This window comes from Pseudozyma hubeiensis (assembly GCF_000403515.1).
Source record: "Pseudozyma hubeiensis SY62 DNA, scaffold: PHS36, whole genome shotgun sequence".
NCBI classification, from domain to species: Eukaryota; Fungi; Basidiomycota; class Ustilaginomycetes; order Ustilaginales; family Ustilaginaceae; genus Pseudozyma; species Pseudozyma hubeiensis.
The window spans coordinates 1-26,259 of record NW_012133818.1 but is presented as its reverse complement, the minus strand read 5'-3'; the positions used below and the strand labels follow the sequence as shown (position 1 = coordinate 26,259).

Sequence of the window (26,259 nt, the reverse complement as noted above, 5' to 3'; positions counted from 1 at the left end):
AACGTATAGGAGATGTGAGCACAGATGCGCGGATGCAGCCGATCAGAATTCCCGGAAACGACATGGACCGTCCGGCTCCGTCGCCGCCAGCGCCACCTTTCCATTCTTGGAATTCCCGCTGCAAGAGACGGAGATGAGAGCAACGAAGGATTCGGGTCGGCCGCATTTTTCCACGATTTAGGATGTGCGGTCCAAAACGTCGCAGGGAAACTCTGCACCTTTGATTTAACCATCCATAAGCGAGGCCCCCTTTCAAACGACTTTCCACACCCGTAATCGGTCGGGAACCGATGCATCTGGAGTGGCTGACTGCTTGTAGCAATCTGGCTGCACGTCGCCCTCGTGTTGAGCCATATGCACCGCGCACAATCAAGATCGCTCGGAGATGACCGCGCTTTGTGCTGCTCCAGGAGCTGCACCTCATGCCAGCTCACCGGGCGAGGAGAGTTCCGATCAGTGAGTCGGATCGCGTTCAACCCACGCCGTCAATAGTCAATGGGCCCCAGCACCCGCGCCTCGATGTTGCGGCACACCGCACCGACATCCACGCTGTTCGACAAGATAAGACAAGGAAAGACTCTGGCCTTCCTCTCCGCTTCACACCCACTTCAAGCAGCGGACGGCAGACACGCTTGCTCGTCAAAGTTCTGCACGAGCGGCTGCAAGGCTCAATGGGAGCAAACGAGGAGGGGCCCAGATGCACGCACGGTAATGCGTGCGGCAACGCGAAGGACGACGAAGGCGGGGACGCAGCCCTCGCAACTGGCATGCATGAAACTTCGGCTGTGGCATCGAACAGCCAGAGCTAGCCTTTGTAGCATGTCCAGGTTCTGGGAGCCTCGAGCCGAGAAGCATGGATAGAGCGCAAATGGGTCCGAAAAGGTCAGCCGCCGAAACTCAGCTAGCGTTCCAGCTCGTGATCAAATCGTGGCTAGTCGGAGAGTCAAATTTCGGCATCACACATCTCGCGTTTCATGCTGCGAATTTGTGAGGCTCCCGTCCCCCGAACCGAAGTTTCCCTTGCTTCCTTGCTTCCTCCGCTTGCCGAAAGCATTACTTATTAATAAAGCGCCGCCCGAATACGTACGCTAGCACAATGATAACGTGAGTCAGTTGCATCACAATTGAAGTCGTCCGGGAATGTCGTGTCTCCTCGACTCGGTCATGTGCCTCGAATCCGGACGTCCGAGCCGTTCTCGGGCCGATTTTGCCAAGGCTGCTCACACTGCTGTTTGCTCATTGTACCAGAGGCGTGACTGGGATTCAAAGTCCGTCCGTCGGTTCTTCGGAGGTTCCATCTCGTCGGTCAACTTATTTGCCGATTCTATGCAGCTGCGATCCGTCGGGGGGGCCACGGAGCGATTTTTGCACCTTTCCGTCGCGAGAAACCCGTTTCCGAGACAATGGCATTGTATCGCTCGAATTGTCGGAGCGTCCGCTGGTGGAAGTCGAAGGTGTTTGACCGCTGTCCCTCTCAGGCGATTGTTTCTTACAACTTCGTCGCTGGTTTGGCTAGCTCCGTTGCCATTTTGGTCCTTGAACAATTGGAGTTGGAGACAAAGGGATTCCGTGGTGGGTCGCGCCGATCGAGCGTATTGTTCTCCTTTCTGGCTCCCATTGTCTGTCGGAAGTGCCTTATGTCAGCAGAGAATTCACTATAGCAGGTGCAAGAAAGATGGCTCGGCGAGTCGGACATTGTGTTGGCCGACGTGTTCGATTGCAGGTCCTGGATGGGAGACGACTCGCCGGTGCTTCAGCACTCGCCGGTGGGACAGGATGGTCATCGTCGCAATGCGTCGTAACCGGGTTCTCGGGACGATGCGATCTGGCTTACGATGGTCGGGAACGGAAGCAATCAACATTCGAGACATCGGCCGTGAGCTGCTCGAGACGATCTGAGTGTGACTTCGTCATGAGGCTCTGACGATCGGTCAGCAAGGCTAGAAACGAATCGATCGCGGGAAGGGGCCGAATCTGGCTACTAGCCAGCACAGCATCCATCAGCGCAGGGAACTGTTCGTCACCTTTCCCTCCACTGCCACTTTTGTAGGGCCATTTCCCACAAGAGCACACCCTCTCGAGCGAAGTCGGAGTGAGTGAGCGAGTCTGCATCTCCGACAATGATATTCCGACCTCGGTCTAGCTTCGGATGGAAGCCATGACAGGTCTTACCCGACCAGGTCCAGATTCCTGGGATCGTTTCTGATCGATGTTCGCCGATGCCGATCGCGCTGCTTCGAATGATGGAAAGCCGAATAGTGTACTATGCAGACTGCCAAGGCGACAAGAAGAAGAGCTTTGGCGGCTGCTGCAGCTAACGAGAAAGTATCATCTGGGCAGTCGGCGACCATTCGACCGATGCGGCCCTGACTCTTGGGTCCTAGATGCTGTAGGAGCGCGCGTAGCGCGCGTCATCGAGCGGTACATCCATGTAGATGTCGAGGGAAAGTCTTTGTACAGAGAAAGTGAAGCTATCGCTCCCGCCGCGCCAGAACGATGCAATAGTGCCGAAGAAGCATGTCAATCTCTTCAACCTCGTCCAATCCTTCGAGCCTTGACAGTCTGTCAGGATGTACACGGTAGACAAGCGTAGAACGTGTCAGCACGCATCAACGAATCCGAGTTTTGACGGCGAAACAGCACTCACCTGGACCTTTGATCCGCTTCCAAAGCCGACCAGATCGAAAAGAGGCTCCTGCCCGACACCTTCACTTGCAAAGCCTGTGCACGTCCTCGGGACGTTGATGAGGCAGACCAAGCCTGAGCGAAGCGTTGACTCTGAGCACTGATGGTTGGATAGGCTCTGGCTCCTGGCAAGGAGAGATTGCGCATCTATCGCATTACGGAGGCCCCGAGTCAAAAGTAGAAGAAACACGTCAGCTACTTCTTGTGCCTAGAAGAGCCATTATCGAGCTCGACTTACCTCGAGATTCTGCACCATCACTTTGCCAAAGCGTGATGGCGGTGCAGGAGATTGTGATGCAGTCTTGGCAGATGTGAAGATATCGGCTTTTCCGGCTGTGTCGATATCGTCGGCCCGACCGAGGCCGCTTCTTGTGGGTGCTGAATCAGATGCATCCCCTGCGAGAGCGATGTCGTAGCTCAGCGCTTGGATGTCTGTGAATCGTTGACCGAGAGTCTTGATCAGCCAGTCGGCTTTGTCGGGTGCGATGTAGGCCAGAACGCACTCGAAGAGGATGAGTGTCGGCAGTGTTTGATCCAATCCCGTACTTGCCGAGCCTAGAAGCTGTTCGAGGTCGATACGCTCAGACGGAGGAATGTCGGCATAGAGATTTCGCACGTCCGCAGCGAGAAGGGAGTATTTGGACGAGCGAATCACGTCGAAGCGCTTAGAATCTGTTCGGCTCTCCACATGCGGCTGAGGGAGTTCGGTGAGCGGTACGCCCTGAACGTTCGTATCTGCGTCCAGAGAAGCTCGCAGTACGGAGCTTCTCAGGATACGTGAGAGCTTCTGATTGGCGTTCTCGGCAAAGTCGATCTCGACATAGTGATGCAAGCGTTCGGACAGGTTGACATTCGCCATGATGCGCCAGTAGCGGCTGTCGCTGCCTGCGCCAATCGAGATGATCTGCTTCTTTCCATCACCATGTTGCAGGAATGACTCTACTTCGGCGTCGATGGTGGAGCATCTCAGATAGGTGCCGATGTTGATGAGCGGAGATCTTCGTGTCGAAGCACCGGGCTGATGTAACTGCGGGAAGCTGGAGCGAGCCGTCGGGTGTCCGCTACTGGACGGTGACGAGGCGGAGAACTCCTGTGTGAAGGGTTCGGAGGGCAGGTAGCCCATCTTGAGAGCCGAGAGACGCGAAAGGAGGGCATCGGAGTCGGTGTTGCGAACAGCGTCATCTGCTTGCTTCAATGGTCCAGCGACGACAGCCGAGTCGTCGGCTTGACCTACATTGGCTTTGGCCCGGCCGCGCGGCACACCAAGCGAAAGACCAAGTGATGGAGCGGAAACATCGCAGCTTGGGCTTGCCATTGCTCGATCCCTAGCTGTGGCTTCCGCTGCTACAAGCCGAGGTGCACCTAGCGATGGCGCTGGTCGCGATGGCTGCGTGTGGAATGACTCATCGACATTGCGCAACGGAGCTTGACCGGGTCTTGAAGAGCGTTGCGGCGGACGGCCGGCTGCTTGCAGGGTCGAATCAACCTCGGTCGCGAAAGGATCTCGCAAAGGCATGTCTTGCTTCATTGTTGTATGGCGGCACCGTGTTCGCAGCCGGATCTGCGATGGTGTGGCCTGCAAGAAAGATGCTAGAGAACAACACGAAGTTGAGTTTTGGCGTGTGTCTGTGCGGAAGGAGTGGAGGAAGACTCATCTGCAATTTCAGGGTCCAACTCCAGATCTGCTTCCCGATCTGGGCGCGGTTCGGAGATTCGGCTCGATGCCCTCCCAACTGCCGTCATCAAAGGAGACCTGTCTGTGTGTTTCTGCGGCAAAGCGGCGCGGAAAGACAGCTATCATCACAGCACTAAAAAGTTGTTATGCTCACGATAATGTACATCGACGTGGCTCATGTTAAGGGAGGTGCGAGCTTCATTGCTATGGGCCCGCAGTGTCGGAACAGCCGAGCGAACCCACCCAGAAGCATCAGATAGCGCATTCGGGAACGTTCTCGGGCGTCGAACCATGTGGCTGGTCGGAGACGAAAATCAGACCTGCCACGGCCCGAAGAAAAGAGCTGTCAAGGAAGGAAGGAACCGAGCTGGGCCTTTGCCACGAATCCGGGCTTGGGTCGATGCGATGACCAAAGATGCAGAAGTTCCGGCAATGTATCTTTCTTGCTGCTTTCCAACGGAAAGGGAAAACGGAAACGAAAAGGTATCGATCGGGCAGCGGATGTAAGAGCAGTGACCGATGGCGGTGACTTACCTGCGGAGTTTAGTCACTCCAATGGCGTCGACTAATAGGACATCGGGCGACCGATGGCGCCATCGCGGCTTTTTCGACCGGTGCGTGGCAACAGGGTGACGGCATTATTACGTTTTTACCCCGCTCATCCCCTTCGATTCTTGCATAGCTTATTGATAGCCGACCAAGACGGTAGCTTGCGCTTAAGTGCGAAAACCCGGCTCGTAACTTTGTTTGCCGATGCCGTGATTCGCTGTGCTGCTTATAAGCGTTCAAAACGTTCAATCGCCGTGGAGAAGCTACTTGATTGACGAGCAGCAAGGCGTGCGCGCAACGCTTTGCTCGTGGCTCAGCATTGGCCTTACGAAAGGATATAAAGAGTTCATATCCTCTTCGCTCACTCTCAACCCCGCTTCCTCCATCAACGCGCATCTCCTCTGCACCAGTAAAGCGAGCTTGCACAATGTCGTCAACAACAACTACCACGCAGGTCGAGACCTCGGACCCTATCACCTTGCAGATCCCCGGCACACGCAAGGTGGCCGCCAAGATCAACTACATGTCCCGCACGGTGGAGAAGCCGTTCACCGCGCTGTACCAGACTCCAGATGGCAAGCAGAACAATCACGTCTACGATTCACCGACGGTGGACATCACCGATCTTCGCGGTACCACGCCCGCCGACCGAGAACGTGCTGGCTTCAACGTGCGTCAGGCTGGCTTTGAGATCATCGAAGGCTTCGGCTCTCCCGAAACAGAGCAGGGATGGAAGGAGCACAAGTGGGAAGACGCGCAGTGGATCGAATCGGAGTACTATGCCGACATCGACCGCATCTTCAAGGATAAGCTCGGCGTCACTTCGACCTTCATCTTTGATCACACGGTGAGGAAGCGCCGATCGCAGGAAGAGGAGGAGCTGCCCGAAACGGCTGATACGCGCAAGCCGGTCCCTATGGCCCATTCGGATCAGAGCCGATGGGCGGGGGAGAACCGAGTGCTCAAGCACCTTGGCCAGGAGACACTCGACAAGGTCAAACGCGGTGAACTGCACGCTCAACTGATCAACCTCTGGCGACCGCTCCGCGGACACGCGTGGGATACGCCGTTGGCCGTGGCGGACAGCCGTACCGTATCGAGAGGCGAGAACGGCAAGCCTAAGGACTGGATCGAATCCGAGCTCAGGTATCCGACCTGGACGGGTCAGACGCTGGCCATCTACTCGAACCCGGAGCATCGCTGGTACTACAAGAGCGGACTCGGCATCGACGAGGCTATCCTGCTCAAGTGCTACGACTCTGCCAGCGAGACCAGAACTCCGCACACCGCTTTCGACGATCCGACCACGCCCAAGGACGCCGAGCCTCGCTGGTCGATCGAGGTCCGCGTTCTCGCCATCACGGATCCAGCTGCTCAGAAGCAGTAGAAGTGCGCCATCACGCTGATCCCGTCCTTGTTCGTCGCCAGTTCCGCAGTTTCTGCCTCGCATTTGTCTGATCTCTGTGTTTTCTATTTGCATCGTTATATGTTTAATGTATTCTCGTCGATCTGTTCCACTGAGTCTGTGTTCCTTGCGTCGTGATTGATGCCGGGTCGCTGCTTGAAATGTCATTGCAACGTGGAAGCGTCAAAACGCGAAATGTCGGTGCGAAAAAAATGGCCGTTGCAGGCCAGTACAGGATCGACCTCCACATGGCTGAGTGTGTGGCTTGGAAGCGATCTGGTGTCATGACGCGGATCTGCCGCTTCAAAATCTCGCACGTCCTCAATCGCAAACATTCCGCATCCGCATCCGCATCCAACCTTGAGCGAGCGTGGTTGCGAAGCTCTACGTTGCCTCCTCACCACCACCAAACCCTCTAAACCTAAATCATGAGCACTCTCACCGCAACCCAACAACGGCGGCGATCCAAGCTGCCTCTGGGTCTCCAACTGCATCATCTCGCTTTTGCTCTGTATCTCACCTCGATCGTCATCCTCGGCACCGCCTACAGCGTCGTCTACGGTACGCACCTTCAGAATGTACGCATCTCTTCCGGTCTCTCCGCCAGCTCGGACTCGCAGTTCCCGGCGACGCTTCCCGGTGCAGCGGTAGCACCTGCTCCCATTCAAAACGGAGTAGAGGGAAGCACGAACCTCGGACCCATCCCTCCGAGCATCTTGCTTCCTCCTCATCATGCGCTGAACTACTGGGCGAATCGTAAAAACATTGTCAACCAGATCTTTGTCAAGAAGGCTTGGCTGTGGACGACGATCGCCTGGCTCTTGCAGTTGTTCCTGCTCAGGTTGGCACCTGCTTCTGGGTCAGCGACGCCGACGAGTACAGTGGGAGCCGCACCTTCTCGAGCATCTGCACGCGTCGGCGCTCGTGTCGACCACAAGAAGCAAGACGATGCCTCTTCTGCTACTGAAGCAGCTGCAGCTCAAGCCACCATCACGAGCCCCGTGTCGATCCCTGTGCTGCGGTACATGATCGCTACCTCCGCCTGGTTGCTATTTGCTAACTGGTTCTTCGGTCCACCTCTCTCGGAACGCATCCTCACCGCAACAGGCGCCGTGTGCGTTCCCAGCAGCAACCCGGGCCAATCGCCCGTCGAGGACCTCTACTGTCGAACACGCACTCCGCTCTCCAGCTCCTCCCATCCAGCTCTGTTCTCTTCCAACTCGGCTGCTACGCTGAAAACGTCCAAGAGCATCCGTGCCATGTGGAAGGGAGGTCACGACATTTCAGGGCATACGTTCATCATGGTCCTCTCGTCGCTTTTGCTGTTGGAAGATGTCGCTCCGTATCTGGCGGCGCTCCTTGGAAGGTCGGCGATTGGGAGGATCTTGTTCCCGAACAAGGTGACGGTGGATGTTGCGAGGACGAGGTGGGATGCCAAGGCGTATGCAGCGGTCGGCGCGAGCGTGGCGTTGGTAGGGCTGTGGAGCTGGATGCTTTTGAACACGGCGATCTACTTCCACACACCACAGGAAAAGATCTCGGGATTGTTGGTTGGGTTGTTGGCGTGGCTGGCGCTGCCCAAAGGCAACTAGAGCCAGTTGAACGCCATCGAATTCTCTTCTTGAACCGGAAATATAAACATGGAATCGCACCTAAGCCTCCTCACCACGCACGAACAGACAATCTCGCACAGACTTTCACGGACGCACTTTTATCAGGAAAGCCAGAACTCCACAGCTACAAGCCTGTTCAATTCCAGCTAATCTGCCTCCACAAACTCGACAATCTAATGCCGCTCGCCACCAACCCAGTCCAACCTTCAACGCCGTCCTTGTCGACGTGAGGGTAGGCAGCTTCGTAGCTGAGGAAGATGGCTTCGGACCAGTTTGCGATTTTCTCCCAGAACTTGAGTTGGATCCGACGTCTAGTCTTGCGAAGGTCGGATTCGGCTCGAAGCAGCGAACGTTCGGTTGATTTGAGGAGTGAGGAGATGTCGAGCGGTTTCGCTGACGAGTGTTGATGGTGATGACGGCGGTGGGAGCGTCGATGTGGGAGGTGTTCGGAGTAGAGACGGGAAGCGGAGGGATGCGGGTGTGTGTCGTCGACGTCGGGTACGACGGTCCAGTCATCGGAAAGGTTAGAATCTGATCGCGATAGGCTCGAAGACGAGGAAACTTCTTCCTGGTCATCGAGATCGCGTGCTACAGCCTGCATGTCTGCACCCAGCAACTCGAGCGGCTGATCTCCGCTTCTCGTTCTGGACCGGGATCCGACGGAAGGATCTCGTTTGCGATGCGACATCGCCTGATCACGATCGATGGTGATCCCCGCCACATCTGTTGACCATCCGAGCTTGTCGTTGGCGCGAATAATCCTTCGGTGCGCCGATCGGAGTTCTGACCTGAGCGCTTTGCGTTCCATCCTCAGAACCAGTAGGCTGAGCAGCACCGAACAGAGAGACAGCACGATTCCCAACCGTTCAATGCCTTGTCTTCGTCGCCGTGACAGGAACGGTAAGCCGAGACGTTGGATTCCCACGGCTCGCCAGAACATTCCACCTCCCGCCAAGACTGCTGCAGTCTCGCAAGCTTCGCCGATGGTCGCTAGCGACTCCGCTGCTGCTTCCAGATGTGATAGTCGCCACAGGCTCGCCCACACTCGAGCCAATGCACTACTCGCCCTACTCGCGGGAGCCTGGGTCGCCTTTCCGACCGCTCCCGAGTCGTGCTTTTCCTCGTCAGCATTTTCAGCAACATCAGCACCCACCGCACCCGTAGCATCTCCTCTCCCCGTCATCTTACCCAGTTTTGCCGCCGGTGCCCTCGCGAAACTCTGCTCTCCTCCCTCCTTCCCACCATCCCTATTCGCATCCAAAGGTGAGATGCTGGGAGGCTGCAGCCAACTCAATCCCGCTTCCACGTGATCCGACTCCGTGTCGATCGGTTCATCGCCCGTCAGCTTGATCTCCAACTGCTCTCTTTCCGCTAATTCAGCTGCGCGCTTCAGCTGTCGTTTGTGATCCTGTCTGTGCTGCCAATGCTCCATGACGGATTCTGTGGCGGAGGTGACCCAGCGAGCGATGAGGATGACGCGACGGAAGTTGTCGATCCCCTCCGCGGTGGTGTAGATGCGCTGCATGAGGGCTACGCGGACCGGCTTGGGAAAGGACATGGCTAGTACGGTGCCAGCTGGTCGGAGCAGCGCACCGCGATAAGTCTGCGGTACAGGATGATCGAGAGATGAGTAGAACAGGAGGACGAGAGAGTGGGTGAGATGTAGGACTTGTTCTCGACCCTCCCATGTTTTGAGCAGACGCACGAGGATGCTGCGCCTCTTGCGGTGAAGTTTGACTGCGGACGGAGGGAGTGCGAGAGAGGGCCATGAGGAGGACAGGCTCACGGAAAAGGACGAATTGTGGTGAGAATGCGCTTCGCGCGGGGAAGAGGAGCCGTGTTGTGATGTGGATCGCGAATGAGGTGTTGAGTCGAAGTAGGCGTTGATGCTGGTGGAATGGGAGTGGCTGACGGTGATGACATCGCCTTCGCGGAGAGTGAGCGTCTGATCGTCGTTCGTCCCATCGGTTGCATGATCTTGGTCATCGTCTTCGCCGTGATGTGCGTACATGGTGCGTTCGTGTGCATCGCGGAGGTCAAAGTCATAGCTTGGGACGAAGTCAGAGTCGGTGCTCACTCGAGCAGTATCTTTGTCAGTCTCGGATAGCAGGTTGTCATCATCGTCCTCGGACGACGACTCGTGGTCTGAAAGCGTACTCGGAACGAATGTAGTCACTGAGCTGAGACTTGTCATGTTGGCCTGACTGGTGTTGCCGCTGCTGCTGTCTCCGCCTTTGATCGAGTCTACCGAAGGACTGCTTGCTGGGCTGGAACCCTTTCTCGGCGTCGACGATTGCATGGATTCGAAGTTGATACGAGGCAGCGCAGTGAGCGGCTCGGAGTCTAGTTGGGAGACGCGACTGGAAGAGGCAGTCATGTAACCGGCACTGCTGGCATCGTCGTAATCGCTGCGCACCGAGAGAGACGAGTGGGACGGAGGCAGTTGGAGTGTATTGTTATCGCCGCCGGGCCCGAGTTGACGTGTCGAGGACGCTCGACCAGCGACGTCGTCGTCTCTTCCAGCTTTGCTGTCCATCGTTTCTTTCCACGAGAAGAAGTGCGTAGGGGAAGGTGATGGTGAAGAGACAAGGCTTGACGAGGAGTGGGTGGTGCAGTCCTAGACGAGGCTCGTGCATGAACCGGTCGGAGCGTGTCCGATTGCTTGCCGAGATCAACAGTCGAAAATTAGCCGCGCGTGACGCGTGAAAGCGGCAAAGTGTTAACTCGTGCTAATCAGACATGCTCGCCGGAAAAACGATTCGGCATGTGTGACTGACCACCCTTCATCATGGAATGTCTCTGGTGAGAGGGATACTCGCATACGAGAGATGTGCGATTCGTACATGACAAGAGCGTGGGAGATTATAGTACAAGAGCGTCAATAGCGCTCGAATGGAAGTCGGGACAGGGGATGGACGTTGTGGCTAAGGAACAGTATCAGGCCTGCTTCGACCCGCTTCCGCCGGCGCGTTTTGCAATCTCGTCCTTGACCAACTGCTCGATGCGGATCTTCTCCTTGTCCTCTGCCGACATGAAGCTCTCCGCTTTTGCCCTGCGAGCCTCTGCTTCGGCCTCTGTGCCGACCTTGTCAAAGAGGGTGAAGCGCTTGCGTGCTGAAAGCGGTCTGCATGCTGAAGCGATGATCTTGTCTCCTACAGAAAGCGAATCGGCTTCATCGTGCACCAGATACTTTTTGTGGCGGATGTAGGGCTTGAGGAGTTTGGGGTGTATCAATCGACGCTCGACTGTGACTGTGACTGTTTTCGCCATGACGCCGGCTTTTGTGACGATGCCCTCGATTGTTTGCACGACCATGATGGGGTTACGCTTGCGTCTAGGCGTCTGTGTCTGTGTTGTGTCTGCAGGTTCCTTCGGGAGGTGATGATGGCACTAGTGGTAGCAGCAGCTGAAATGCAGTCGTCTGGTCAAGGGCCCTGATTTGAGAACCAAGGATGATGGTGCGGAAGAGGAGATGATGGTGTTGAGCAAAAGCTGTTAGACGAGGCAAGGAAATGAGAATTCCAGAATTTGTTCAGAGCGTCGCTCAGCGTAAAAAGCACCTTGATTAGTCATCGCTTGTCACGCTGCCTCGCCTGTGGGATGGCTCATGCATGGCTTGGACCCTGAACCCGTCGACTGAGCGCAATGCAGATTGTGCCTCTCTTGACTTCCCTCCTTCACCTCTCTCTTCACTCGCTGTCATCAGCAACCTCTCTCATCGCTTACTGCACCACCATGATCTCATAGCAATCACTCTGGAGCGCTTGCGGAGCCCATCATGATCGACGAACTCATCCACCATTGCATTGAGCAGATCGGTCTGGACGGCGAAGCTGGAACCGAAATCGACCGCTTCGCCGACTACGTCCGTCAATTTCACATTGATCATTCCTCACGCTCGCACTCTCCCGACCAGCTCATCGATGCATCCTATCTCGCTTTTGTCTTCCGTCAGGTCCTGGGCCATCCAGATGTCAGCGTTGGTCTCTTTGTTGCCGGGATGCCTGCCAAGAGTGGGGCAAGGGGTGGCATCACAAGGAAACCCACTGCAGCCCTTGACAGCCCAGTCCCTACGCCGCAAAAGGCAGAGAACAACTCTACACACTCGTCAGAATACGACACGGTCGATCTGTTGCCCGACCAAGCCCTTGCAGAGCAACAAGGCCTCGAGAATCTTCAGCAGTTGCACGCGCATCGTCTCCGCCTCGTCCTACACACTGATCTCATCAAGCGTATACTTGTCGGCACCGACGCGATCTACTTGCCGCCTTCGAGCTATCGCGTGCTCCAGATCGTCTGTCGATCCAGAGAGCAGCCCGTACTTAGCACGGACATTGGCACAGCCATTCACACCGACCAGAAAACCGTCTTTTACATCTGCAAGCGCCTCATCGAACTCAACCTCATCACCAAGTTCCAGGCCCGCGAGACTGGCACCACCGCAAGCTACTTCGTCGCCACGCGCTTCGAGCATCGCTGCGATATCCTCGTCAGGCAAAGGAACGCGGACATCGCTACGGATCTCCATGTGTCCGCCGGAGTCCCAGCCCAGAGCTCCGGCCAGCCGTCCTCGTCCAATCCTGCCTCAGCTTCCTTTGTTTCCGTTTCCGCCGACCATCCGGCCGATGACGATGTCGAAGCCGATGTCGAAGCCGAGGACGACGATGCCGCTCCAGCCTTGACCGCACCCACCGTCACAGTCAAGGAGGAAGAGTCGCAATACCTCGACAACGCTGCCACCGACGCCATCCCGCTCGCTCCAACCTCCACGCCCATCTTTGAGCATCTCGATGCAGACAAATCGCTCCTGTGGATGCGTAGTCGTCCCGAGCTCGTGCGCTTCCGCATCTACCTCGTCTGCAACTCCACCTCGTCCAAGGTCACCGCCCGTCTCCACCTGCTCCGTCGCATCAATCTCACCTCCACTGGCCAGCCCAGGAAGGCTTTTGTCGCACTGCTCGAGCATGCTGTCGTAAACCACTTACTTGAGCTTGTCAACGTCTACGTCTCGAACACCGGCCGCACCCATCGAGGTCTTCGTATGACGCCCAAGGGTCGCGCCGAGATGTACGAAATGCTCAGCGGCGAGTACGGCGATGCCGCCACCATTCAACAGCAGGCCAAGGCTGCCAGGCTCAACGACAGGCTTCAACAGGATCTGAGCAGAGTCGATCCCGCCTTGCCTCGCGAGCTCACTCTGGAACGCCACGTTCACGAACAAGTCGCACGTGCCGGCCCCGTAGGACGTACCATCAGGCAGCTCATGACCCAACTACACGCCACCGGTCACTTTGCCCGTGCACTCGATCAGATCGTTCAACGAGCCGAGGATGCCAATGGCGAACCCGCCTTGAGCGATCTTCGCACTCGCAGCTTCCACGAGCACAAGGTCCGCGTTCGCAGCACCAAAATCTACAGCCATCACGCCTGGGTGCTACAATCTGCCAACGACGGCATATTGGATCCAGACGACGTTCAACTCCTTGCCAAGGCGGGTGGTCCAACCACCTACCATCTCACATCCTCCGCTTATGACGCTCCCGCTCAGGTCGATCGCCATTTGCACACCTTGAGCAACGACTTGTTCACGCCCACGCCTCGCAAAGGCGCTCACAGGATCGGTCGTCCGCCCAAGAAGCGCTCTCTGGACGACAACGACCAAGACACGCCGCCGCGGAAAAGGGGACGTCCCAGGAAACACCCGCTTCCGGATCCTGCTACGCCCGATATACCCAAGAAGCGCGGACGGCCGCGCAAGGATCAGACGGATTCTGCGGATTCGGCAGAAGCGTCTCCGGCTGTTGCGGAGACGCAGCCGGAGACGCCGCAATTTGCGGGCTCCTCTACTTCGCGTCGTCGCAAGGCCACGCAGAAGCAGGACGCTGCGCAAGATATCTCGCCGCCAGCACGTCCGAATCCTCGCAGCGGCTCGAAAGCATGCTCCAGCGATCTGATGGAGGATGAGTACACGCCCACCGTTCCCGACTCTCCCACTGCTGGAGTTGCTACCCGTCGCAGTCGGCGCATCGTTCAGACTCGGGAGCAAACCAGACCAAGTTCGCTGCTCGCGTCGTCTCCCGTCACTGCGATGATGGATGAGAATGCATCATCCCAGGTCGATCAGGCGGCCAATTCCGAGCCAGTTCCCACTGCCCCTGCTGCTTCTTCAACCACAAAAGACGAAGCCACAACGCAACCTGATGTTTCTGCCGAGGACCACCAAGGTCCAAAACTCAGCGAAGCAGCACCACCATCCGCCGTTGACGTCTCCAACATCAGTGACCTCATGCCAGCAGCCTCTCAGGTTAAGGCTGAGGCACCATTCGTCTTGCCTGCCACACCTGCTGCCAAGATGCAAAGCGACTACACCACCCCTACACGGACCGCATCAGGGCGGAAGAGCCGCGCCAGTGTGAAGCAACGCACCAATCTGACGCAACTTCGAAGTTCTCTCGCGCTCGTTGAATGCATTCGCGATGCAGGTGGCGCCATGGACGTGCTCCAGATTCCAGACCTCCTCAGCGATTACGTGGAGCGTCATGGCTTTACATCGGATGCTCAGCTCAGCGATCTACGCGACAGGAAGGTCAGAGAGAAGGCGCTCGCGGCTGCAGTCGACAACAACGTGCTTCGCCGTACCTTCATCCGACTCGACCTCCCCACTGCTCAATTTCCGCGGCGTCAGATTATCTATCTTCCCGAGATGCCGACGGATCAGCTGCAAAGGTATTGCGAGTCCGTCAAACAAGGTCACAGTGGCTGGTTCGGCTCGAAGGACACAAAGACAGCCTTGACCAATCCTACCAACACGGTCGCCGTTGACTCGCAAGACGCCATCCGCTTTGCAAAGCCATGGCATGTGCGCGATCCTCTGCCTCTCGCCGACTTGCCAAAGGACGAGAGCCAGCTTTTCAATTTGCGCCAATTCTTCCGCGACGTCACCAGCGTCTCACGGCAGCACCTCGGCTTCTTGGGTGGTGAGCTTATGCGGCTCAAAGCTTTCCACCTCGCCTGTGCCAAGTATATACTTGCGCGTTCGCAGGCGTCCCTTAGCGGCGATGGTGCAAGGTCGATCCCGCTGAGCTTCTTTTGGACAGAAGCGCCTCTCGACCTGTTTTTGGCCCTTGTCCCTACCGCTGTCATGGATGAATCCGCCGAGCGGGAATCGCTCGACCCTCAAGTGCGGCTCACATCGGTTCATGCATTGTCCGAGCAGCTCAAGGCGAGGCTCGGGCTGACGGGTCGCTTTTCGGACGCTGTCGGCATCTCGATCTACAGCCTTGCGACGCAGCTGTCTCAACTAGGTCTGGTTCAGCTGCACGCTACAAATGCCGCGAACGGCGAGGGTGAAAGCAAGGTCGATGTCGCGACCACGTCTGTCGAGCCCCGCCGCTATTTGCCAGTGTATGACTGGACGAGCGAGCAAGAGCTTAAGCCTCTGATCGGCTCTGTCAATGCTGGCTTGGATGTCGATCAGATCAACTGCTTCTGGATAAAGATGCAGACAATCTGCCTCAAGCTAGCCAGGGCGGTCAATGCAGACGGCGCTCCGAGCGAGGACCCCGCAGATCCGACGAGCGGCCTGGAGGCAGATGGTGTGTCCGAGATGGAGAGGTTCAAGAAGATCCCAGAGGAGCTTTCGAGCGTCCTATCCTCGGACAAGGCGTGGCGTCCTTTCCACCAACTCAGACCGTCGCAGGTCAAGTTTTTGTACCGCATCGCTGTGCAAGACATTCCCTCGGTGACGCAGGTGGAAGTCGACAGGCTTTCATACGTGACACTTGCTCCACAGCAGGTGATCCGTGCCGTGCTGCAAAAGCGCTACGAACAGGCCAAAGGGCGGGAGGACCCCAACAGTTTCGTCCAGCAACCCAAGCTGCGCTTTACTTGGCCACTCAAGCTCAGCACCATCAGCCTGCCGACAGACGTGTACAGGTCGATGGAAGCGGAAGCAGTAGCGAAGGCGACTGCAGCCGCGAGCGAGAAGCGTAAGAAGACGCAGGCCCAACGAGAGAGGGACGGACGCATGACGACGCTCAACAAGGCCCGTCAGCTCCGCGAGAGGCGCGAGCAAGAGTTCGAGTCGGTGCTTCAACAAGCCTTCGGCGACGCTTCGGCTGCCCAGAACCTTCGCGCCAAGATCGAGACTGCGCTTGAGGTGATCCGCCGCAGGTTCGTAGCTGGCGACGTTGGGTTGGACGCAAGCGCTGTTCAGGCCGCCATCTCGCGGACCATTCGGTCGGCTTCGGGTGTTCGACTCATGCCCGCTGTTCGAGCTCCAGCACGGGATCGGACACAAAGCCAACAAAAGGGATCCGGCCGCGGACGGGCCAAAGACCTCCAAACCAAGGAACAGCCGTCGCAGCAAGTCAGGGAGGGTGGGGACGCTGCCAGTGGGAAGAGCACCAAGAAGAGAGATCGTCGCAGTCGTCGAAATCCGGACCTCGGCCACTTTTGGACGCCAGCAAGAAAGGAGCTGTTGCGCGACGCAGCCGTCATCCTTCGCGTACGAGACCGGGTGCGCGGTCGATCCGATTGGTCGGCGCTGTTCCAAGTCATCGATCGCGAAGAGCAGCAGCAGACCCGTGGCGTCATCATGGCACAGTGGCGCAGTCAGTACTACCGGATGCAATCACTCTATGGCGAAGAAGCTTACCTGGCTGCGCTTGAGAGTCGCTGGATCCCGGTCTACCTGTCCGCGCGCGAGTCGGGCTCCTTGCAGGACGAAGACTTCCCCGCTGCTTCTGGATTCGACCTCGTGGCGCAGATCCAATTGCTCCGCGACGAGATCGACAAGAATGAGGTGCAGCGTTCGCTCGCCAAGCCGATCGCTAAGCATCATCTTCCCTTGCAGCTGGACGCCTCGACGGACTTTACGCGGGCGTGGAAGGAGGAGTTTGTGCAAGATCCTATTGAGCGGCGCTTCGAGGGATTCTTTGCTAGCGGCGAGATGGGCGTCACGACCAAACGTCGGGAGGCCCTGCTTTTTGCACCCTTGGGTGAAGAAGCGGACACACACGAGGGTGAAACGGGCGGTAAAGCAGAAGCAGTAGATGCGATGGCAGAGTGGGCTGTGCGTGTCGTCATCGCTAGCTCGGATGCCAACGCTCACGACGTACAGGCAGCACCGTCGGCGGTAGACGAGATGACCAAAGCGGACTTTTGCAGAGGCGTAGGCGACGTTCGCATCGAAGAGACTATGCAGCGGCTGATCGACGCCAAGCTCATCCGGTCCATGTCGACGGATCCGATGGTGCGTCGCAGGCCGGGGACTAATTTCGTGTTCACCGAAGAGCTGCAGAAGCTCCTGCCGGACCAGACTGCGGCCAATCGGTTGGCGGCAGCAGATCTGCAGGCGATTCTGAAGCATCGGAAGGAAGCGTTCCAGATGATCTGCGATGAAGGCGGGAATGGTGTTGTGGTGGAACCTGTGGAGGCGGATGGGGAGGCGGCGGCGCTGGTTCCATTGCTGGAGTCGGGCTTGGTGAGCGGCGAGGTGGACGTGAGGGCGTTCGAAGCGCTGAGGCAGGGGGCGGCTTTCAACGCGCGCGTGTTGAATGATGATGATCTCGAGGCGCTGATCAGCGTCAGAGGAGGGGCTGGGATGATGGAGATGCTTGATGCAGCGGTGGTGGGTTTGCCTGCTGTGCCGGATGATCAGGTGTTGGGATGGCTGACGGATGAGTGTCTTGTAGGGCGAGAAGGGGAGTTGGATGTGGTTTGGAGGCAGAGGTTGGAGGGTGTGGTTGGCGAGCTCTCGCAGTCGGACGCATCTGCGGCTAGGCGACTGCAGGAACTGGGTCTCGAATTGATACGATCGGGATCCCGTGGTCTGTCTCTCGACGATCGCGAGTATGGGCTTAGTCGGGAAGATGTCGAGGCACTCACATCGGGCCATCTGCCGCTGGCATTCTTCTCGCCACTCACATCGCACCCCGTGCTGGTGGCATCGTTGTTCGTGCGCGACTACGTTTTCACCGTCCCATCTCGTGGCGCGAGCGCACAACTCGTCGTACCTCACGTATGGACCACCCTTGTGCATCCAGCGGTGAGCCAGTGGCGATGGCTACTCGATACACTGGTGGCGTACGTGCTTCAACGACCAGGTATTCAGCTGGGGGTGCTCGCGAGGAGGTTCTGCGGTAGGGTGGAGGGGAGCGAGGTGGTGGGCGTGGGATTTGCGGACGTTTGGTGTGCGGTGAGGTGTCTAAGGGAGCAAGGGGTGGTCGGGGTCAAGGTGGGGGAGGGGGAAGGGGAAATGGGGAGGTGGACGTTGCATCCTGCGAGAACGGTGTGGGCTGGGTTTGAATGATGTACATTTTGGTTTCACTTCTGGTCTGCAATAGCACGCGCAATGACTTTCTTCTTCGCCGGTCCTCATCTTGCCGTCGAAAACGATGAAACAGAACCTCTATTAACAAAACACTGAGTATAAACATCCTACTGCTCGGTCTGCGATCGTTGTTCGGCCAAACTGAGCTGGATGGCGAACTTTACGTCGTCGTCCAACTCCTCTTCGGCTGCTGCTGCTGCCTTGCCCTTTCCCTTGTCTCCCGGCTGTGCGTTGGAGGATTTCAACGAAGTGGTGAGGAGCGAGGGTCGATTGCTGTTCTTCGAGGTGGTGATCCAGGCGCTGGGTGGAGAGGCGACGGGTCGTAGGTTGGGGCTTTTGTTCCATCTGCCGAGCGAGCCGGGCGCGGCGGTGGAACTCGGTCGTCTGAAGAAGCCTTCCTTAGGGCCTCCTGCGGGCGATCCTGCACTGGAACCGGTCATCAACGGGAATTCGGTCGGACTCTGTATCTCCGGCACCTCTAGGTTGCTTCCCAGACTCCATCCTCCCTCATCGCCACCGGGGGTGGACCGCGCAGATCGGGGGACGTTCACAGTCCTGACCTTGGACATCTTCCCCCACCGATCGCTGGACGGCGTACTGACGTTCGACCCTGCTTGCGAAAGGATCGTCCACGCTCTGGAGTTCGACGGTGACCCGACGCCGGATAGGTACGGAGACGCCGATGGAGACGGTGTAGCACTCGCTGGTCGATGATACACATCCAACGAGTCGTCGAGGTCGTCGGTGGATCCGAAATCTTGATCCTCCAACAACCGGTAGCTCTTCGGGATCGAATCGTAGAACGACTCTCTGTGATCCACTTCGGCTTTCGATTCGGCCAGCGCGATTTGTTCCAACGCATCTGCCAGATCCGGATCGTCCACCACTTGCTCCGGTACCTCGATCTTCTTCCTCGACGAGCTAGCATGCGATCCTGGAACGTATCCCCTGACCCTCGCCTTCTCCCTCTCCATCTCGGCCTCCTCATCCCTCGACAGCATCAACGCATACTCCAACGCCTCTTGCTCGCTTAGCCCCTCCACTTCCATCTCCCTCCTCTTCCTGATTCTACCGTACTCCTCCCTCCTCTCCCTCTCCTCCTTCTCCAACTCGTCTCTGCTCTCCCTCAGATCCCTCCTCAACTCGACCTGACTCGCGCCTTTGCTATCACCCAATCTACCCTTACCCCTGCCCTTCCCTTTCTCCATCCCTGCCACTTCCCGCTTCACATTTTCCACCTTGAACGCCAACACCTGATGTCCAATACACGCAACCAAGCCTTCCCCATCACCAATGATCTGACCTACCCTCCACCTTGCCGCTTCCTCGCCACTCAATTCGCCGCTCGCCAACATCCTCCCGTCCCTCCTCGTCGCGCTTCGATCGTTGATCGTCTTGATCAAATCGCCCGACAAGGAATCGTACACTTTGATCGTGCCATCCGATGTACCTACAAAGATGCACAGAGGTGTGATGTCGAGTGCGGTGATGGACGTGTGATGCGCTTCCCAACCGATCGACGGTAGCAGTTGTCTGGATCCGACGAACCGTGGCGTCGTGGAGGATGCTTGCCATTCGCGCTGCGTAGACTCGTCGAATGCGGTGCCAGAGCTTTCCCAATCGAAGAGGAAGAGGGACCCAGCTCTGGTGCCGACAGCAACGAATTTGCGTTCGGGATACTGACCGCTTCCATCGTAAGTTTTCGACGGACCGAGTATCAACGTCGAAGGACTATGGACCCCTCCTGCATCGGACTGAGCGGCGAGCATGGGCGACGCGTATGCGCTAGTCGACGGACTCTGTACGGCCGAGGACCGAGGATCGCGCTTCGCTAAGCGAGGCTCGAAATCAACCCTAACCGCGGTAATCTCATCCATCACCGCGGCACCCATCACCGTCGTCTCTACAGGTAGCAACGCATCCTGAAACACTCGATGACGCAACAAGACTCGAGCGCCAGAATGATGCACCAGGATGGAACAGTCTTCCGCACTCAAGTCCGCATCCGTCCCTTTGCCCGCCATCGACGGAGCAGCGTCGATGTGGATAGAGCTGATCGCTACTTCCGCCGCAGCTCCCGGTGGAAGATCTATAGTGGTCACACGGATCGACTGTGAAAGACGAAGGAAGTGAGCCTGTGCTTCCAACGTCTGCTGCGTTGGATCGCCGTTGCGAAGGTGATCTGGGTCGGTAGCTTCTGCAGGGACGCGGAGCAAGGCCGCCACGTCGAGATTGGACCAGACGAAGACCTTGCCGTTGGTGCTTCCAGCTGCGACGATACCATTTCTTGCGTCGTATGCGAGTGCGCAGATTGGCGCCGCCGGCTCCGAATTGGTCTGCGCTGGCGTCGCTGTAGCCATGGCATTCGGGATGGGCGTCTTGGTCGAGCACGAGGCGATCCAAAGCGGCCAAGAACGGTTTGCAGACCACATGCGTACCGTTCCGTCATACCCAGCAGTGACGAACGTTGATGCGACATCACCGAGCGCTGCAGTGGCCTGGCGTGAACGTTCCGGACTGCGACCTGGACCGTGGGCACCGTCGCTGTCGCTAGCAAATGGGATGGCGATGGCCGTGACAGGCCCTGAATGAGAAGCACGAGGCGTGAACCTCGAATTCTTCACAGCGCCTCTCGCGTTGGTACCTTGCCTTGACAGGACGGTCATGGCCACTTCTCCGGAGCGGAAACCCCAAAAGATATGAGAAGCGTCGGAGCTGGTGTTGATCGCAGTGACGTTAGGGCTGAATTCGACGTTCGGGTTTCCATTTCCGGCGCCGTTGGCGGTGCCTTCGGCATCGAGGTAGCCTTTGATAACCTTTCCGGTCCACGGGTTGGAACGCGAAGCGACGCCATATGTGTCGGTGGCCGAGATGAGCAGGTTATGCTGCTTCGACAAAGAGATCTTCTTGATGAGATCCACGCGCGGCGTTGACAATACGGTGGGTGTGCGTGTTTTACGCCATTGGCGGAGGAGATCGACGCGTTGTTGGAACTCATGGCGCCATGACGAGGTGGTGAGGCGACGTAGGGCTGGTGTGGCGGACGCCTCTAGTGACGCGGTGCGGTGTGCTTGGGCTGCCTCGAGGCTAAAGTAGGTGGAGAAGGCGGCCCTCCAGGTAGCGTCGTCGCGTGCGATGGCGGCCCAGGAGCGGCAGACGGCGGCGGCGCGTGAGAGCGAGATGGGATCGAGGAAGGCAAAGATGCGCATAAGCAGCTCGGGGGCTATGCGAGCAATGTCGATGGCGGGAGTCGCTGGCTGCGCAGCGAACGCGTTCAGGTGACCATTTGCCTTAGACCAGTCGCTATCGGCCAGCTGAGGATCAGTGACGCGGACTACGGTTGTGGGGACGGTGTGTGTGCCAGGATGCGATTCGCGCCGCTTGCCCTTGTCGTGCGGATCTGCATCCTGTGTGAGGACGTCAGATGCGCCAGGCGCTGTGTGTGTGGAAGCATCGTCATGTTGGGCAGAGCGAGGTGGCGATTGCAGGAGTGCGAGATGTTGAATACGTTCTTGTTCGGCTGCGTGTGATTGATCAGGGTCCAGAGACATAAACTAGGTTGATGGGGGTCGAGTGTTCAAAAGCTCGACGGGAGTGGAGAGGGTCAATGATGCGAGATTCACTGACGCGTTATGAAAGTGCCTAGTAGCCAAAGAGTGTGATGGACCGTTGCGGTGGCGAGCAGAAGATGGGTGTTGAATGTGATACTTGATGGTAGTGTCGATGATTGAATGGTGATTGCTGAGCTGTTGTGTGAGTTAAAGTGTCGCTGAAATCAACGCGTCGGGCGTGGACAGTGCAGCGCTCACAGCTGCAGCTCAGCCTCACACTGCAGCTGCATCTCGAAACTGCGATCTGAGCTCATCGCCGATTCGCCGCGCCTTCAGGGGGAAGATCGGGTAAGCCGCCGTGCTCGTCTCACGCCTTTCCTCTTCACAGCCCGTCAAAATGCCTGCAGATGCCACAGGTACGAGCTGGTGTCGATCCTTCGGGATTACTACCTGCCCTCGAACTCAAGAATCGTGTCTAGACGGGGGTGAAGAGCTATCTCGAGAGTGCGTCACATAACAGAAATAACGCCAAATATTCAGGTCGAGAAAATCCTCGTCAAATCGCTTGAGGATCGATCAATCAGACGAGCATCGGCTGCCCGATTCCCGACAGGCCAGTCGGCCGAAGTGAGTGCCCATTTCGGGTCCGATCTCTGCAGCGGGCCTCTTTTTCGGCAGATATCTAGGAAGACAGAATCGGGTGCTGGCTATAATCGACGCTTGGGCGTTCTCGATCGGGTGAAAGAGATCTGCAAGTCGCAAGAAGAAAGCAAAGACGACCGACGCAGACAACGCCGCGCCCACGCCCGGACGTTTGGTCGCCATCACCCGCCAACGACTTGTTCACAAACACCATCATCTTCTATCATCAAAAGACAGATACATTCATCCAAAATGGCTTCTCAGGATCTCCAGTGGCTTCTTGTCCGCAACAACTCCAGCTTCCTCGTTAAGCAGAAGGGTCTCGGCCGCATCTTCTCCCGCGAGCCCCGCAACCTCGTCCAGCTCCACAGCTACAAGGTAAGATCATCTTTCAACTACAACAATCGACCCGAACTGGAGCGTGCGATTCCGCACAGCAGCACAACTTGAAGTGTCATGCTGTCTCCCGACGTTTCCCGCTCTCACTCGCCTCTAAAGGTGCACAGCACGCTCAATGACCAAGCTGCAACGGCGGCGAGCCCAGTCGAGCGTACAAAGCCTACTACTTGCTCTGAATCTTGACATGTGTGCCACCCAAAGCCCCAGCTCCAGGTCCCTGACGAAGCTTATTCGCATCCCGACACCAACACACTTGCTGACCTCCACATCCACCATCCTGCATCCTTCCGCACTCACAGTACTCTGGTGTCGTCAACGCCAAGGCTGTCGGCCTCGAGGCCCCCAAGTCTGGCAAGGGTGTCGTTCTCACCACCAAGAACGGCAAGCAGACCTCCTCTGCCATCAAGAAGACCCTCAACACCACCACCCTCAAGAAGGGCGGTGGACGTCGCACTGCCGGTGCCGTCTCCAACGTCGTCGCCAAGAAGGGCTACCGTGCTGACTTGACCCGAGGTACGTTTACAATCCCAACGAACAGCCTTCAGAACTGCAGCGAGACAATGAAACAAGGACATAGGAAGGAGGGACGAAGAAGAGGACCAGAAGCGAAACACTATGCAACGCGCTAGAACCCACCCGATATCGCCGTGAAGGTCTGGGCGTAAAAGCGATGCAATATCAGTCACGGGCGTCTGGACGGAATCTCGCTTTTCGGAGCTTGCTTTCTCGTGGGGCTCTGCAGTTTCTCGCAAAGCTGCTTAAGCTCACCAATGTTGTGTTGCTCCTGCTGGAGCGGTGCGACTGTCCGACGTACATTTTTGGTTGACCGAGGAGCCGGGAAATGGTTCGGATGAACGGTCTGCAGTTGCCGGAAGACGTCTCGAATTCAGGACGAATGAAACAGCAGCATTACTGACTTTGACCTTACATCTGCATTTTCCTCGCGAATACAGCTGCCGTCGTTCGTGCTTCCGCCATCCTCCGCTCCCAGCGTGGCCGCACCCAGCCCCCCGCCCGCAAGGTCCGCGGCACCGGCTCCCGCAAGGTCGTCAAGGTCGAGGAGCCTGTCGCCTAAGTGTGCGACCTCTCGTGTCTCTCTTTCGCCTTGCACAGCTCAAAATTTGACTGAATGAACTAGATCATTCACGCAATGCTATAGTTTGCAGTCCTTGGATCGTTTGCTGGATTGTGACTGAGATCGTACCAGCCCCGAGAGCAGCTTGGTTTGTGTGAGTTGGGCGGCACGAGGCATCAGGTAGAGTCACCCACGATCGCTGTGGATGCGGCTGGTCTGGTCAGATACGATTTCCGAAAGTAACACTGGTCGGAACTTGCGTGTCGGGAAGGATCGCGGGGTGAAATCGGAGGCCTCCGTCCCAACGCGGAATGGTCTCCGACCTCGCCCATGAAGAAACCTTGAGCCGATCCAGATCTGGAGCTTCTGATAGCACGAATAGTGCGAAAAGAGCATAATGCACAAACTTCGACCTCATATTACGCAATGGTGGCATTCATATAGCAGCCTGTGGCTACACCGTGTTTGCTCTCAACCCATCACACTATCTACAGCGTAGCCGTCTGAATCTCACGTATCGGGGGTTATGTCGAGACTCGGCGCTGATCGCATATCGACGTATGCGACCCCGATGTCGATCTCGATGCTCATTCGGCAGCGAGACACATGCTTGTCAAAGGCTGGATGATGACAATGAATGCCAACGCAACAGCACGTGCCTGCCAAACCGTCTCATCGTTCGTCGATCGACTGCACGTGCAGGTGGATTTGCTTGTCGCATCCCTCGATACCAGAGTGAAGGATCGACAAAGTGAGGCAGATCGTGCCTGTGTCATCTTCGTCAGACTCGCGACGCTATCCGACAGCATCGATCAACGATCCTCAAGCACTGGATCGAAACTGAATGTTCCAACACCGCATAGGTGGGGGCCAGCGACACCGAAGCTGATTTTAGCCAGCCGATTCAGGCATCCTCGCTGTCGAATTGATGCGTGTAAGAGGGCATCGTACACGGGTGAAACGGCATATGGCATGTACAGCCCAAATGTGCTCTTGCGGCCTTACCGTCGATCGGCATGGCAGGTGTCTGGCAAAAAGAAGAGGATACTTTTCGATAACCGACAGTGAGACACGCACCAAACATACGGCACGGGTATCCTGCTGAGTCACAACCTCAGAGTTCGACGCTAAGCGCTAGCCGGCACCAGTACCAATGCTCTGGGATTCGTGGGGATGGAGGAGAAATTTGAATGCAGCTACTGTACAGAAGTGAGGGAGGTAGATCACATTCCAAGCCACAATCATTTCACGACGTCGGCACAACGGTGAGGAAATACTTTTGTTGGACGTGAGTGTTGCTGCGAGGAACGCGCCTCAAGCGCGCAGATCCGATTCCTCTTGACAGGTCCTGTCATTGCGGACCGAGGGTGCGGTGACAGTGGTTTTGTCCATTTGGCAGTGTACGTGCCCTGCCCGATCTTGTTGGTTCTCCGCTGGATGGCATTGACTGCACGCGGTGTTACACGATGCACCCCGCAGAAACGGTGCGTGCAGTGCTGCTGCGGTCGGAGGATCGTGTTGAGCCATCAGTCTGCGGTACGGCGTTCGAATTCTTCGACGAAAGTAATCGCTCCACTGTACATTCACAACTCATTCGGCGGATGAGACGTCAGCGGTAGCCTGAAAGGTCCTCCAACCACTAGCTTATCTTCGCAAAGTACATGACGCAACGAACTGACTATCTCGAGCAGAAATCAAGAATGGTGGCTTGAGGTGATCGTTGCGCCGATCAGTCGATCATTGCTGACTTGGGGTGGCTTGAAAGTACTGTATGATCACCACCTTTCTCAATGTTCGAACGAAGACTATTCCGGCAGATTCAAGGCGAATTGAAGGTGAGCCTGACTCAGGCGATAAGGGACATGTTTCGAACCTGTCTTGTGTATGCGAGAAGCTGCCGGCGATCCTTTACCCCCTATACCCACGTTTCGAAGACGCGAGGTATTCGAGTGCGATTCTTTTGCGTCAAATGGAGTGCGTAATCGACGTCGAAGCATCGCTCGTACCCATACACATTCCTTTGATCGACGAGGGCCTCGTGAGGCTTGACTCGATCTGCCGCCCTTCCGCGGATAAGTTAGAAAATAGAAGCCCGACTGACGTGAGACTGATGCTGAGCAAAGCCACCCTCTGTGCATCGCATGAGCTCTTTCCGCAGTACAGTCGGCGATGCAAAGCATGCAGGAGCAATGTGCAGTCGCGAAGCAGAGCACGACCAAGCGAGCGACTTCATTGATGTGAAAAAGCGGGGCGGGGACAACTCCACGAGATCTGTGCCACCGCCCTAGCTGTCAGTTGCGAGCCTAAGACGGACGGGACTTTCCCCCCCCCC

At 57.1% G+C, this 26,259-nt stretch overlaps 9 protein-coding genes across 9 annotated transcripts; 5 read left to right on the top strand and 4 right to left on the bottom strand.

Moving 5' to 3' along the window:
* Positions 1-422: 422 nt before the first annotated feature.
* PHSY_003453 (hypothetical protein) lies at positions 423-809 on the top strand (the record flags this gene model as incomplete). The annotated part of the gene is made up of 1 exon (XM_012334072.1): positions 423-809. One exon carries the CDS (start codon positions 423-425, stop codon positions 807-809), a length of 387 nt encoding a protein of 128 aa, XP_012189462.1.
* An 846-nt stretch (positions 810-1,655) lies between these two features.
* PHSY_003452 (leucine carboxyl methyltransferase) lies at positions 1,656-4,653 on the bottom strand (the record flags this gene model as incomplete). The annotated part of the gene is made up of 4 exons (XM_012334071.1): positions 1,656-1,825; positions 2,074-2,263; positions 2,924-4,261; positions 4,525-4,653. 4 exons carry the CDS (start codon positions 4,651-4,653, stop codon positions 1,656-1,658), a joined length of 1,827 nt encoding a protein of 608 aa, XP_012189461.1.
* A 294-nt stretch (positions 4,654-4,947) lies between these two features.
* On the top strand, positions 4,948-6,296 carry PHSY_003451 (desaturase; the record flags this gene model as incomplete). Its single annotated transcript, XM_012334070.1, has 2 exons — positions 4,948-4,974; positions 5,364-6,296. The coding sequence occupies 2 exons, from the start codon at positions 4,948-4,950 to the stop codon at positions 6,294-6,296; spliced, it is 960 nt and encodes a 319-aa protein (XP_012189460.1).
* A 446-nt stretch (positions 6,297-6,742) lies between these two features.
* Positions 6,743-7,906, top strand: PHSY_003450 (alpha-galactosidase; the record flags this gene model as incomplete). The annotated part of the gene is made up of 1 exon (XM_012334069.1): positions 6,743-7,906. One exon carries the CDS (start codon positions 6,743-6,745, stop codon positions 7,904-7,906), a length of 1,164 nt encoding a protein of 387 aa, XP_012189459.1.
* A 157-nt stretch (positions 7,907-8,063) lies between these two features.
* On the bottom strand, positions 8,064-10,463 carry PHSY_003449 (protein transport protein; the record flags this gene model as incomplete). The annotated part of the gene is made up of 1 exon (XM_012334068.1): positions 8,064-10,463. One exon carries the CDS (start codon positions 10,461-10,463, stop codon positions 8,064-8,066), a length of 2,400 nt encoding a protein of 799 aa, XP_012189458.1.
* A 401-nt stretch (positions 10,464-10,864) lies between these two features.
* On the bottom strand, positions 10,865-11,242 carry PHSY_003448 (likely mitochondrial ribosomal protein; the record flags this gene model as incomplete). Its single annotated transcript, XM_012334067.1, has 1 exon — positions 10,865-11,242. One exon carries the CDS (start codon positions 11,240-11,242, stop codon positions 10,865-10,867), a length of 378 nt encoding a protein of 125 aa, XP_012189457.1.
* A 463-nt stretch (positions 11,243-11,705) lies between these two features.
* On the top strand, positions 11,706-18,356 carry PHSY_003447 (hypothetical protein; the record flags this gene model as incomplete). The annotated part of the gene is made up of 2 exons (XM_012334066.1): positions 11,706-18,033; positions 18,274-18,356. The coding sequence occupies 2 exons, from the start codon at positions 11,706-11,708 to the stop codon at positions 18,354-18,356; spliced, it is 6,411 nt and encodes a 2,136-aa protein (XP_012189456.1).
* Positions 18,357-18,367: 11 nt separating this feature from the next.
* Positions 18,368-21,811, bottom strand: PHSY_003446 (hypothetical protein; the record flags this gene model as incomplete). The annotated part of the gene is made up of 1 exon (XM_012334065.1): positions 18,368-21,811. The coding sequence occupies one exon, from the start codon at positions 21,809-21,811 to the stop codon at positions 18,368-18,370; it is 3,444 nt and encodes a 1,147-aa protein (XP_012189455.1).
* A 397-nt stretch (positions 21,812-22,208) lies between these two features.
* PHSY_003445 (60S ribosomal protein L28) lies at positions 22,209-25,546 on the top strand (the record flags this gene model as incomplete). Its single annotated transcript, XM_012334064.1, has 5 exons — positions 22,209-22,227; positions 22,425-22,831; positions 23,152-23,365; positions 24,372-24,678; positions 25,327-25,546. 5 exons carry the CDS (start codon positions 22,209-22,211, stop codon positions 25,544-25,546), a joined length of 1,167 nt encoding a protein of 388 aa, XP_012189454.1.
* Positions 25,547-26,259: the final 713 nt, after the last annotated feature.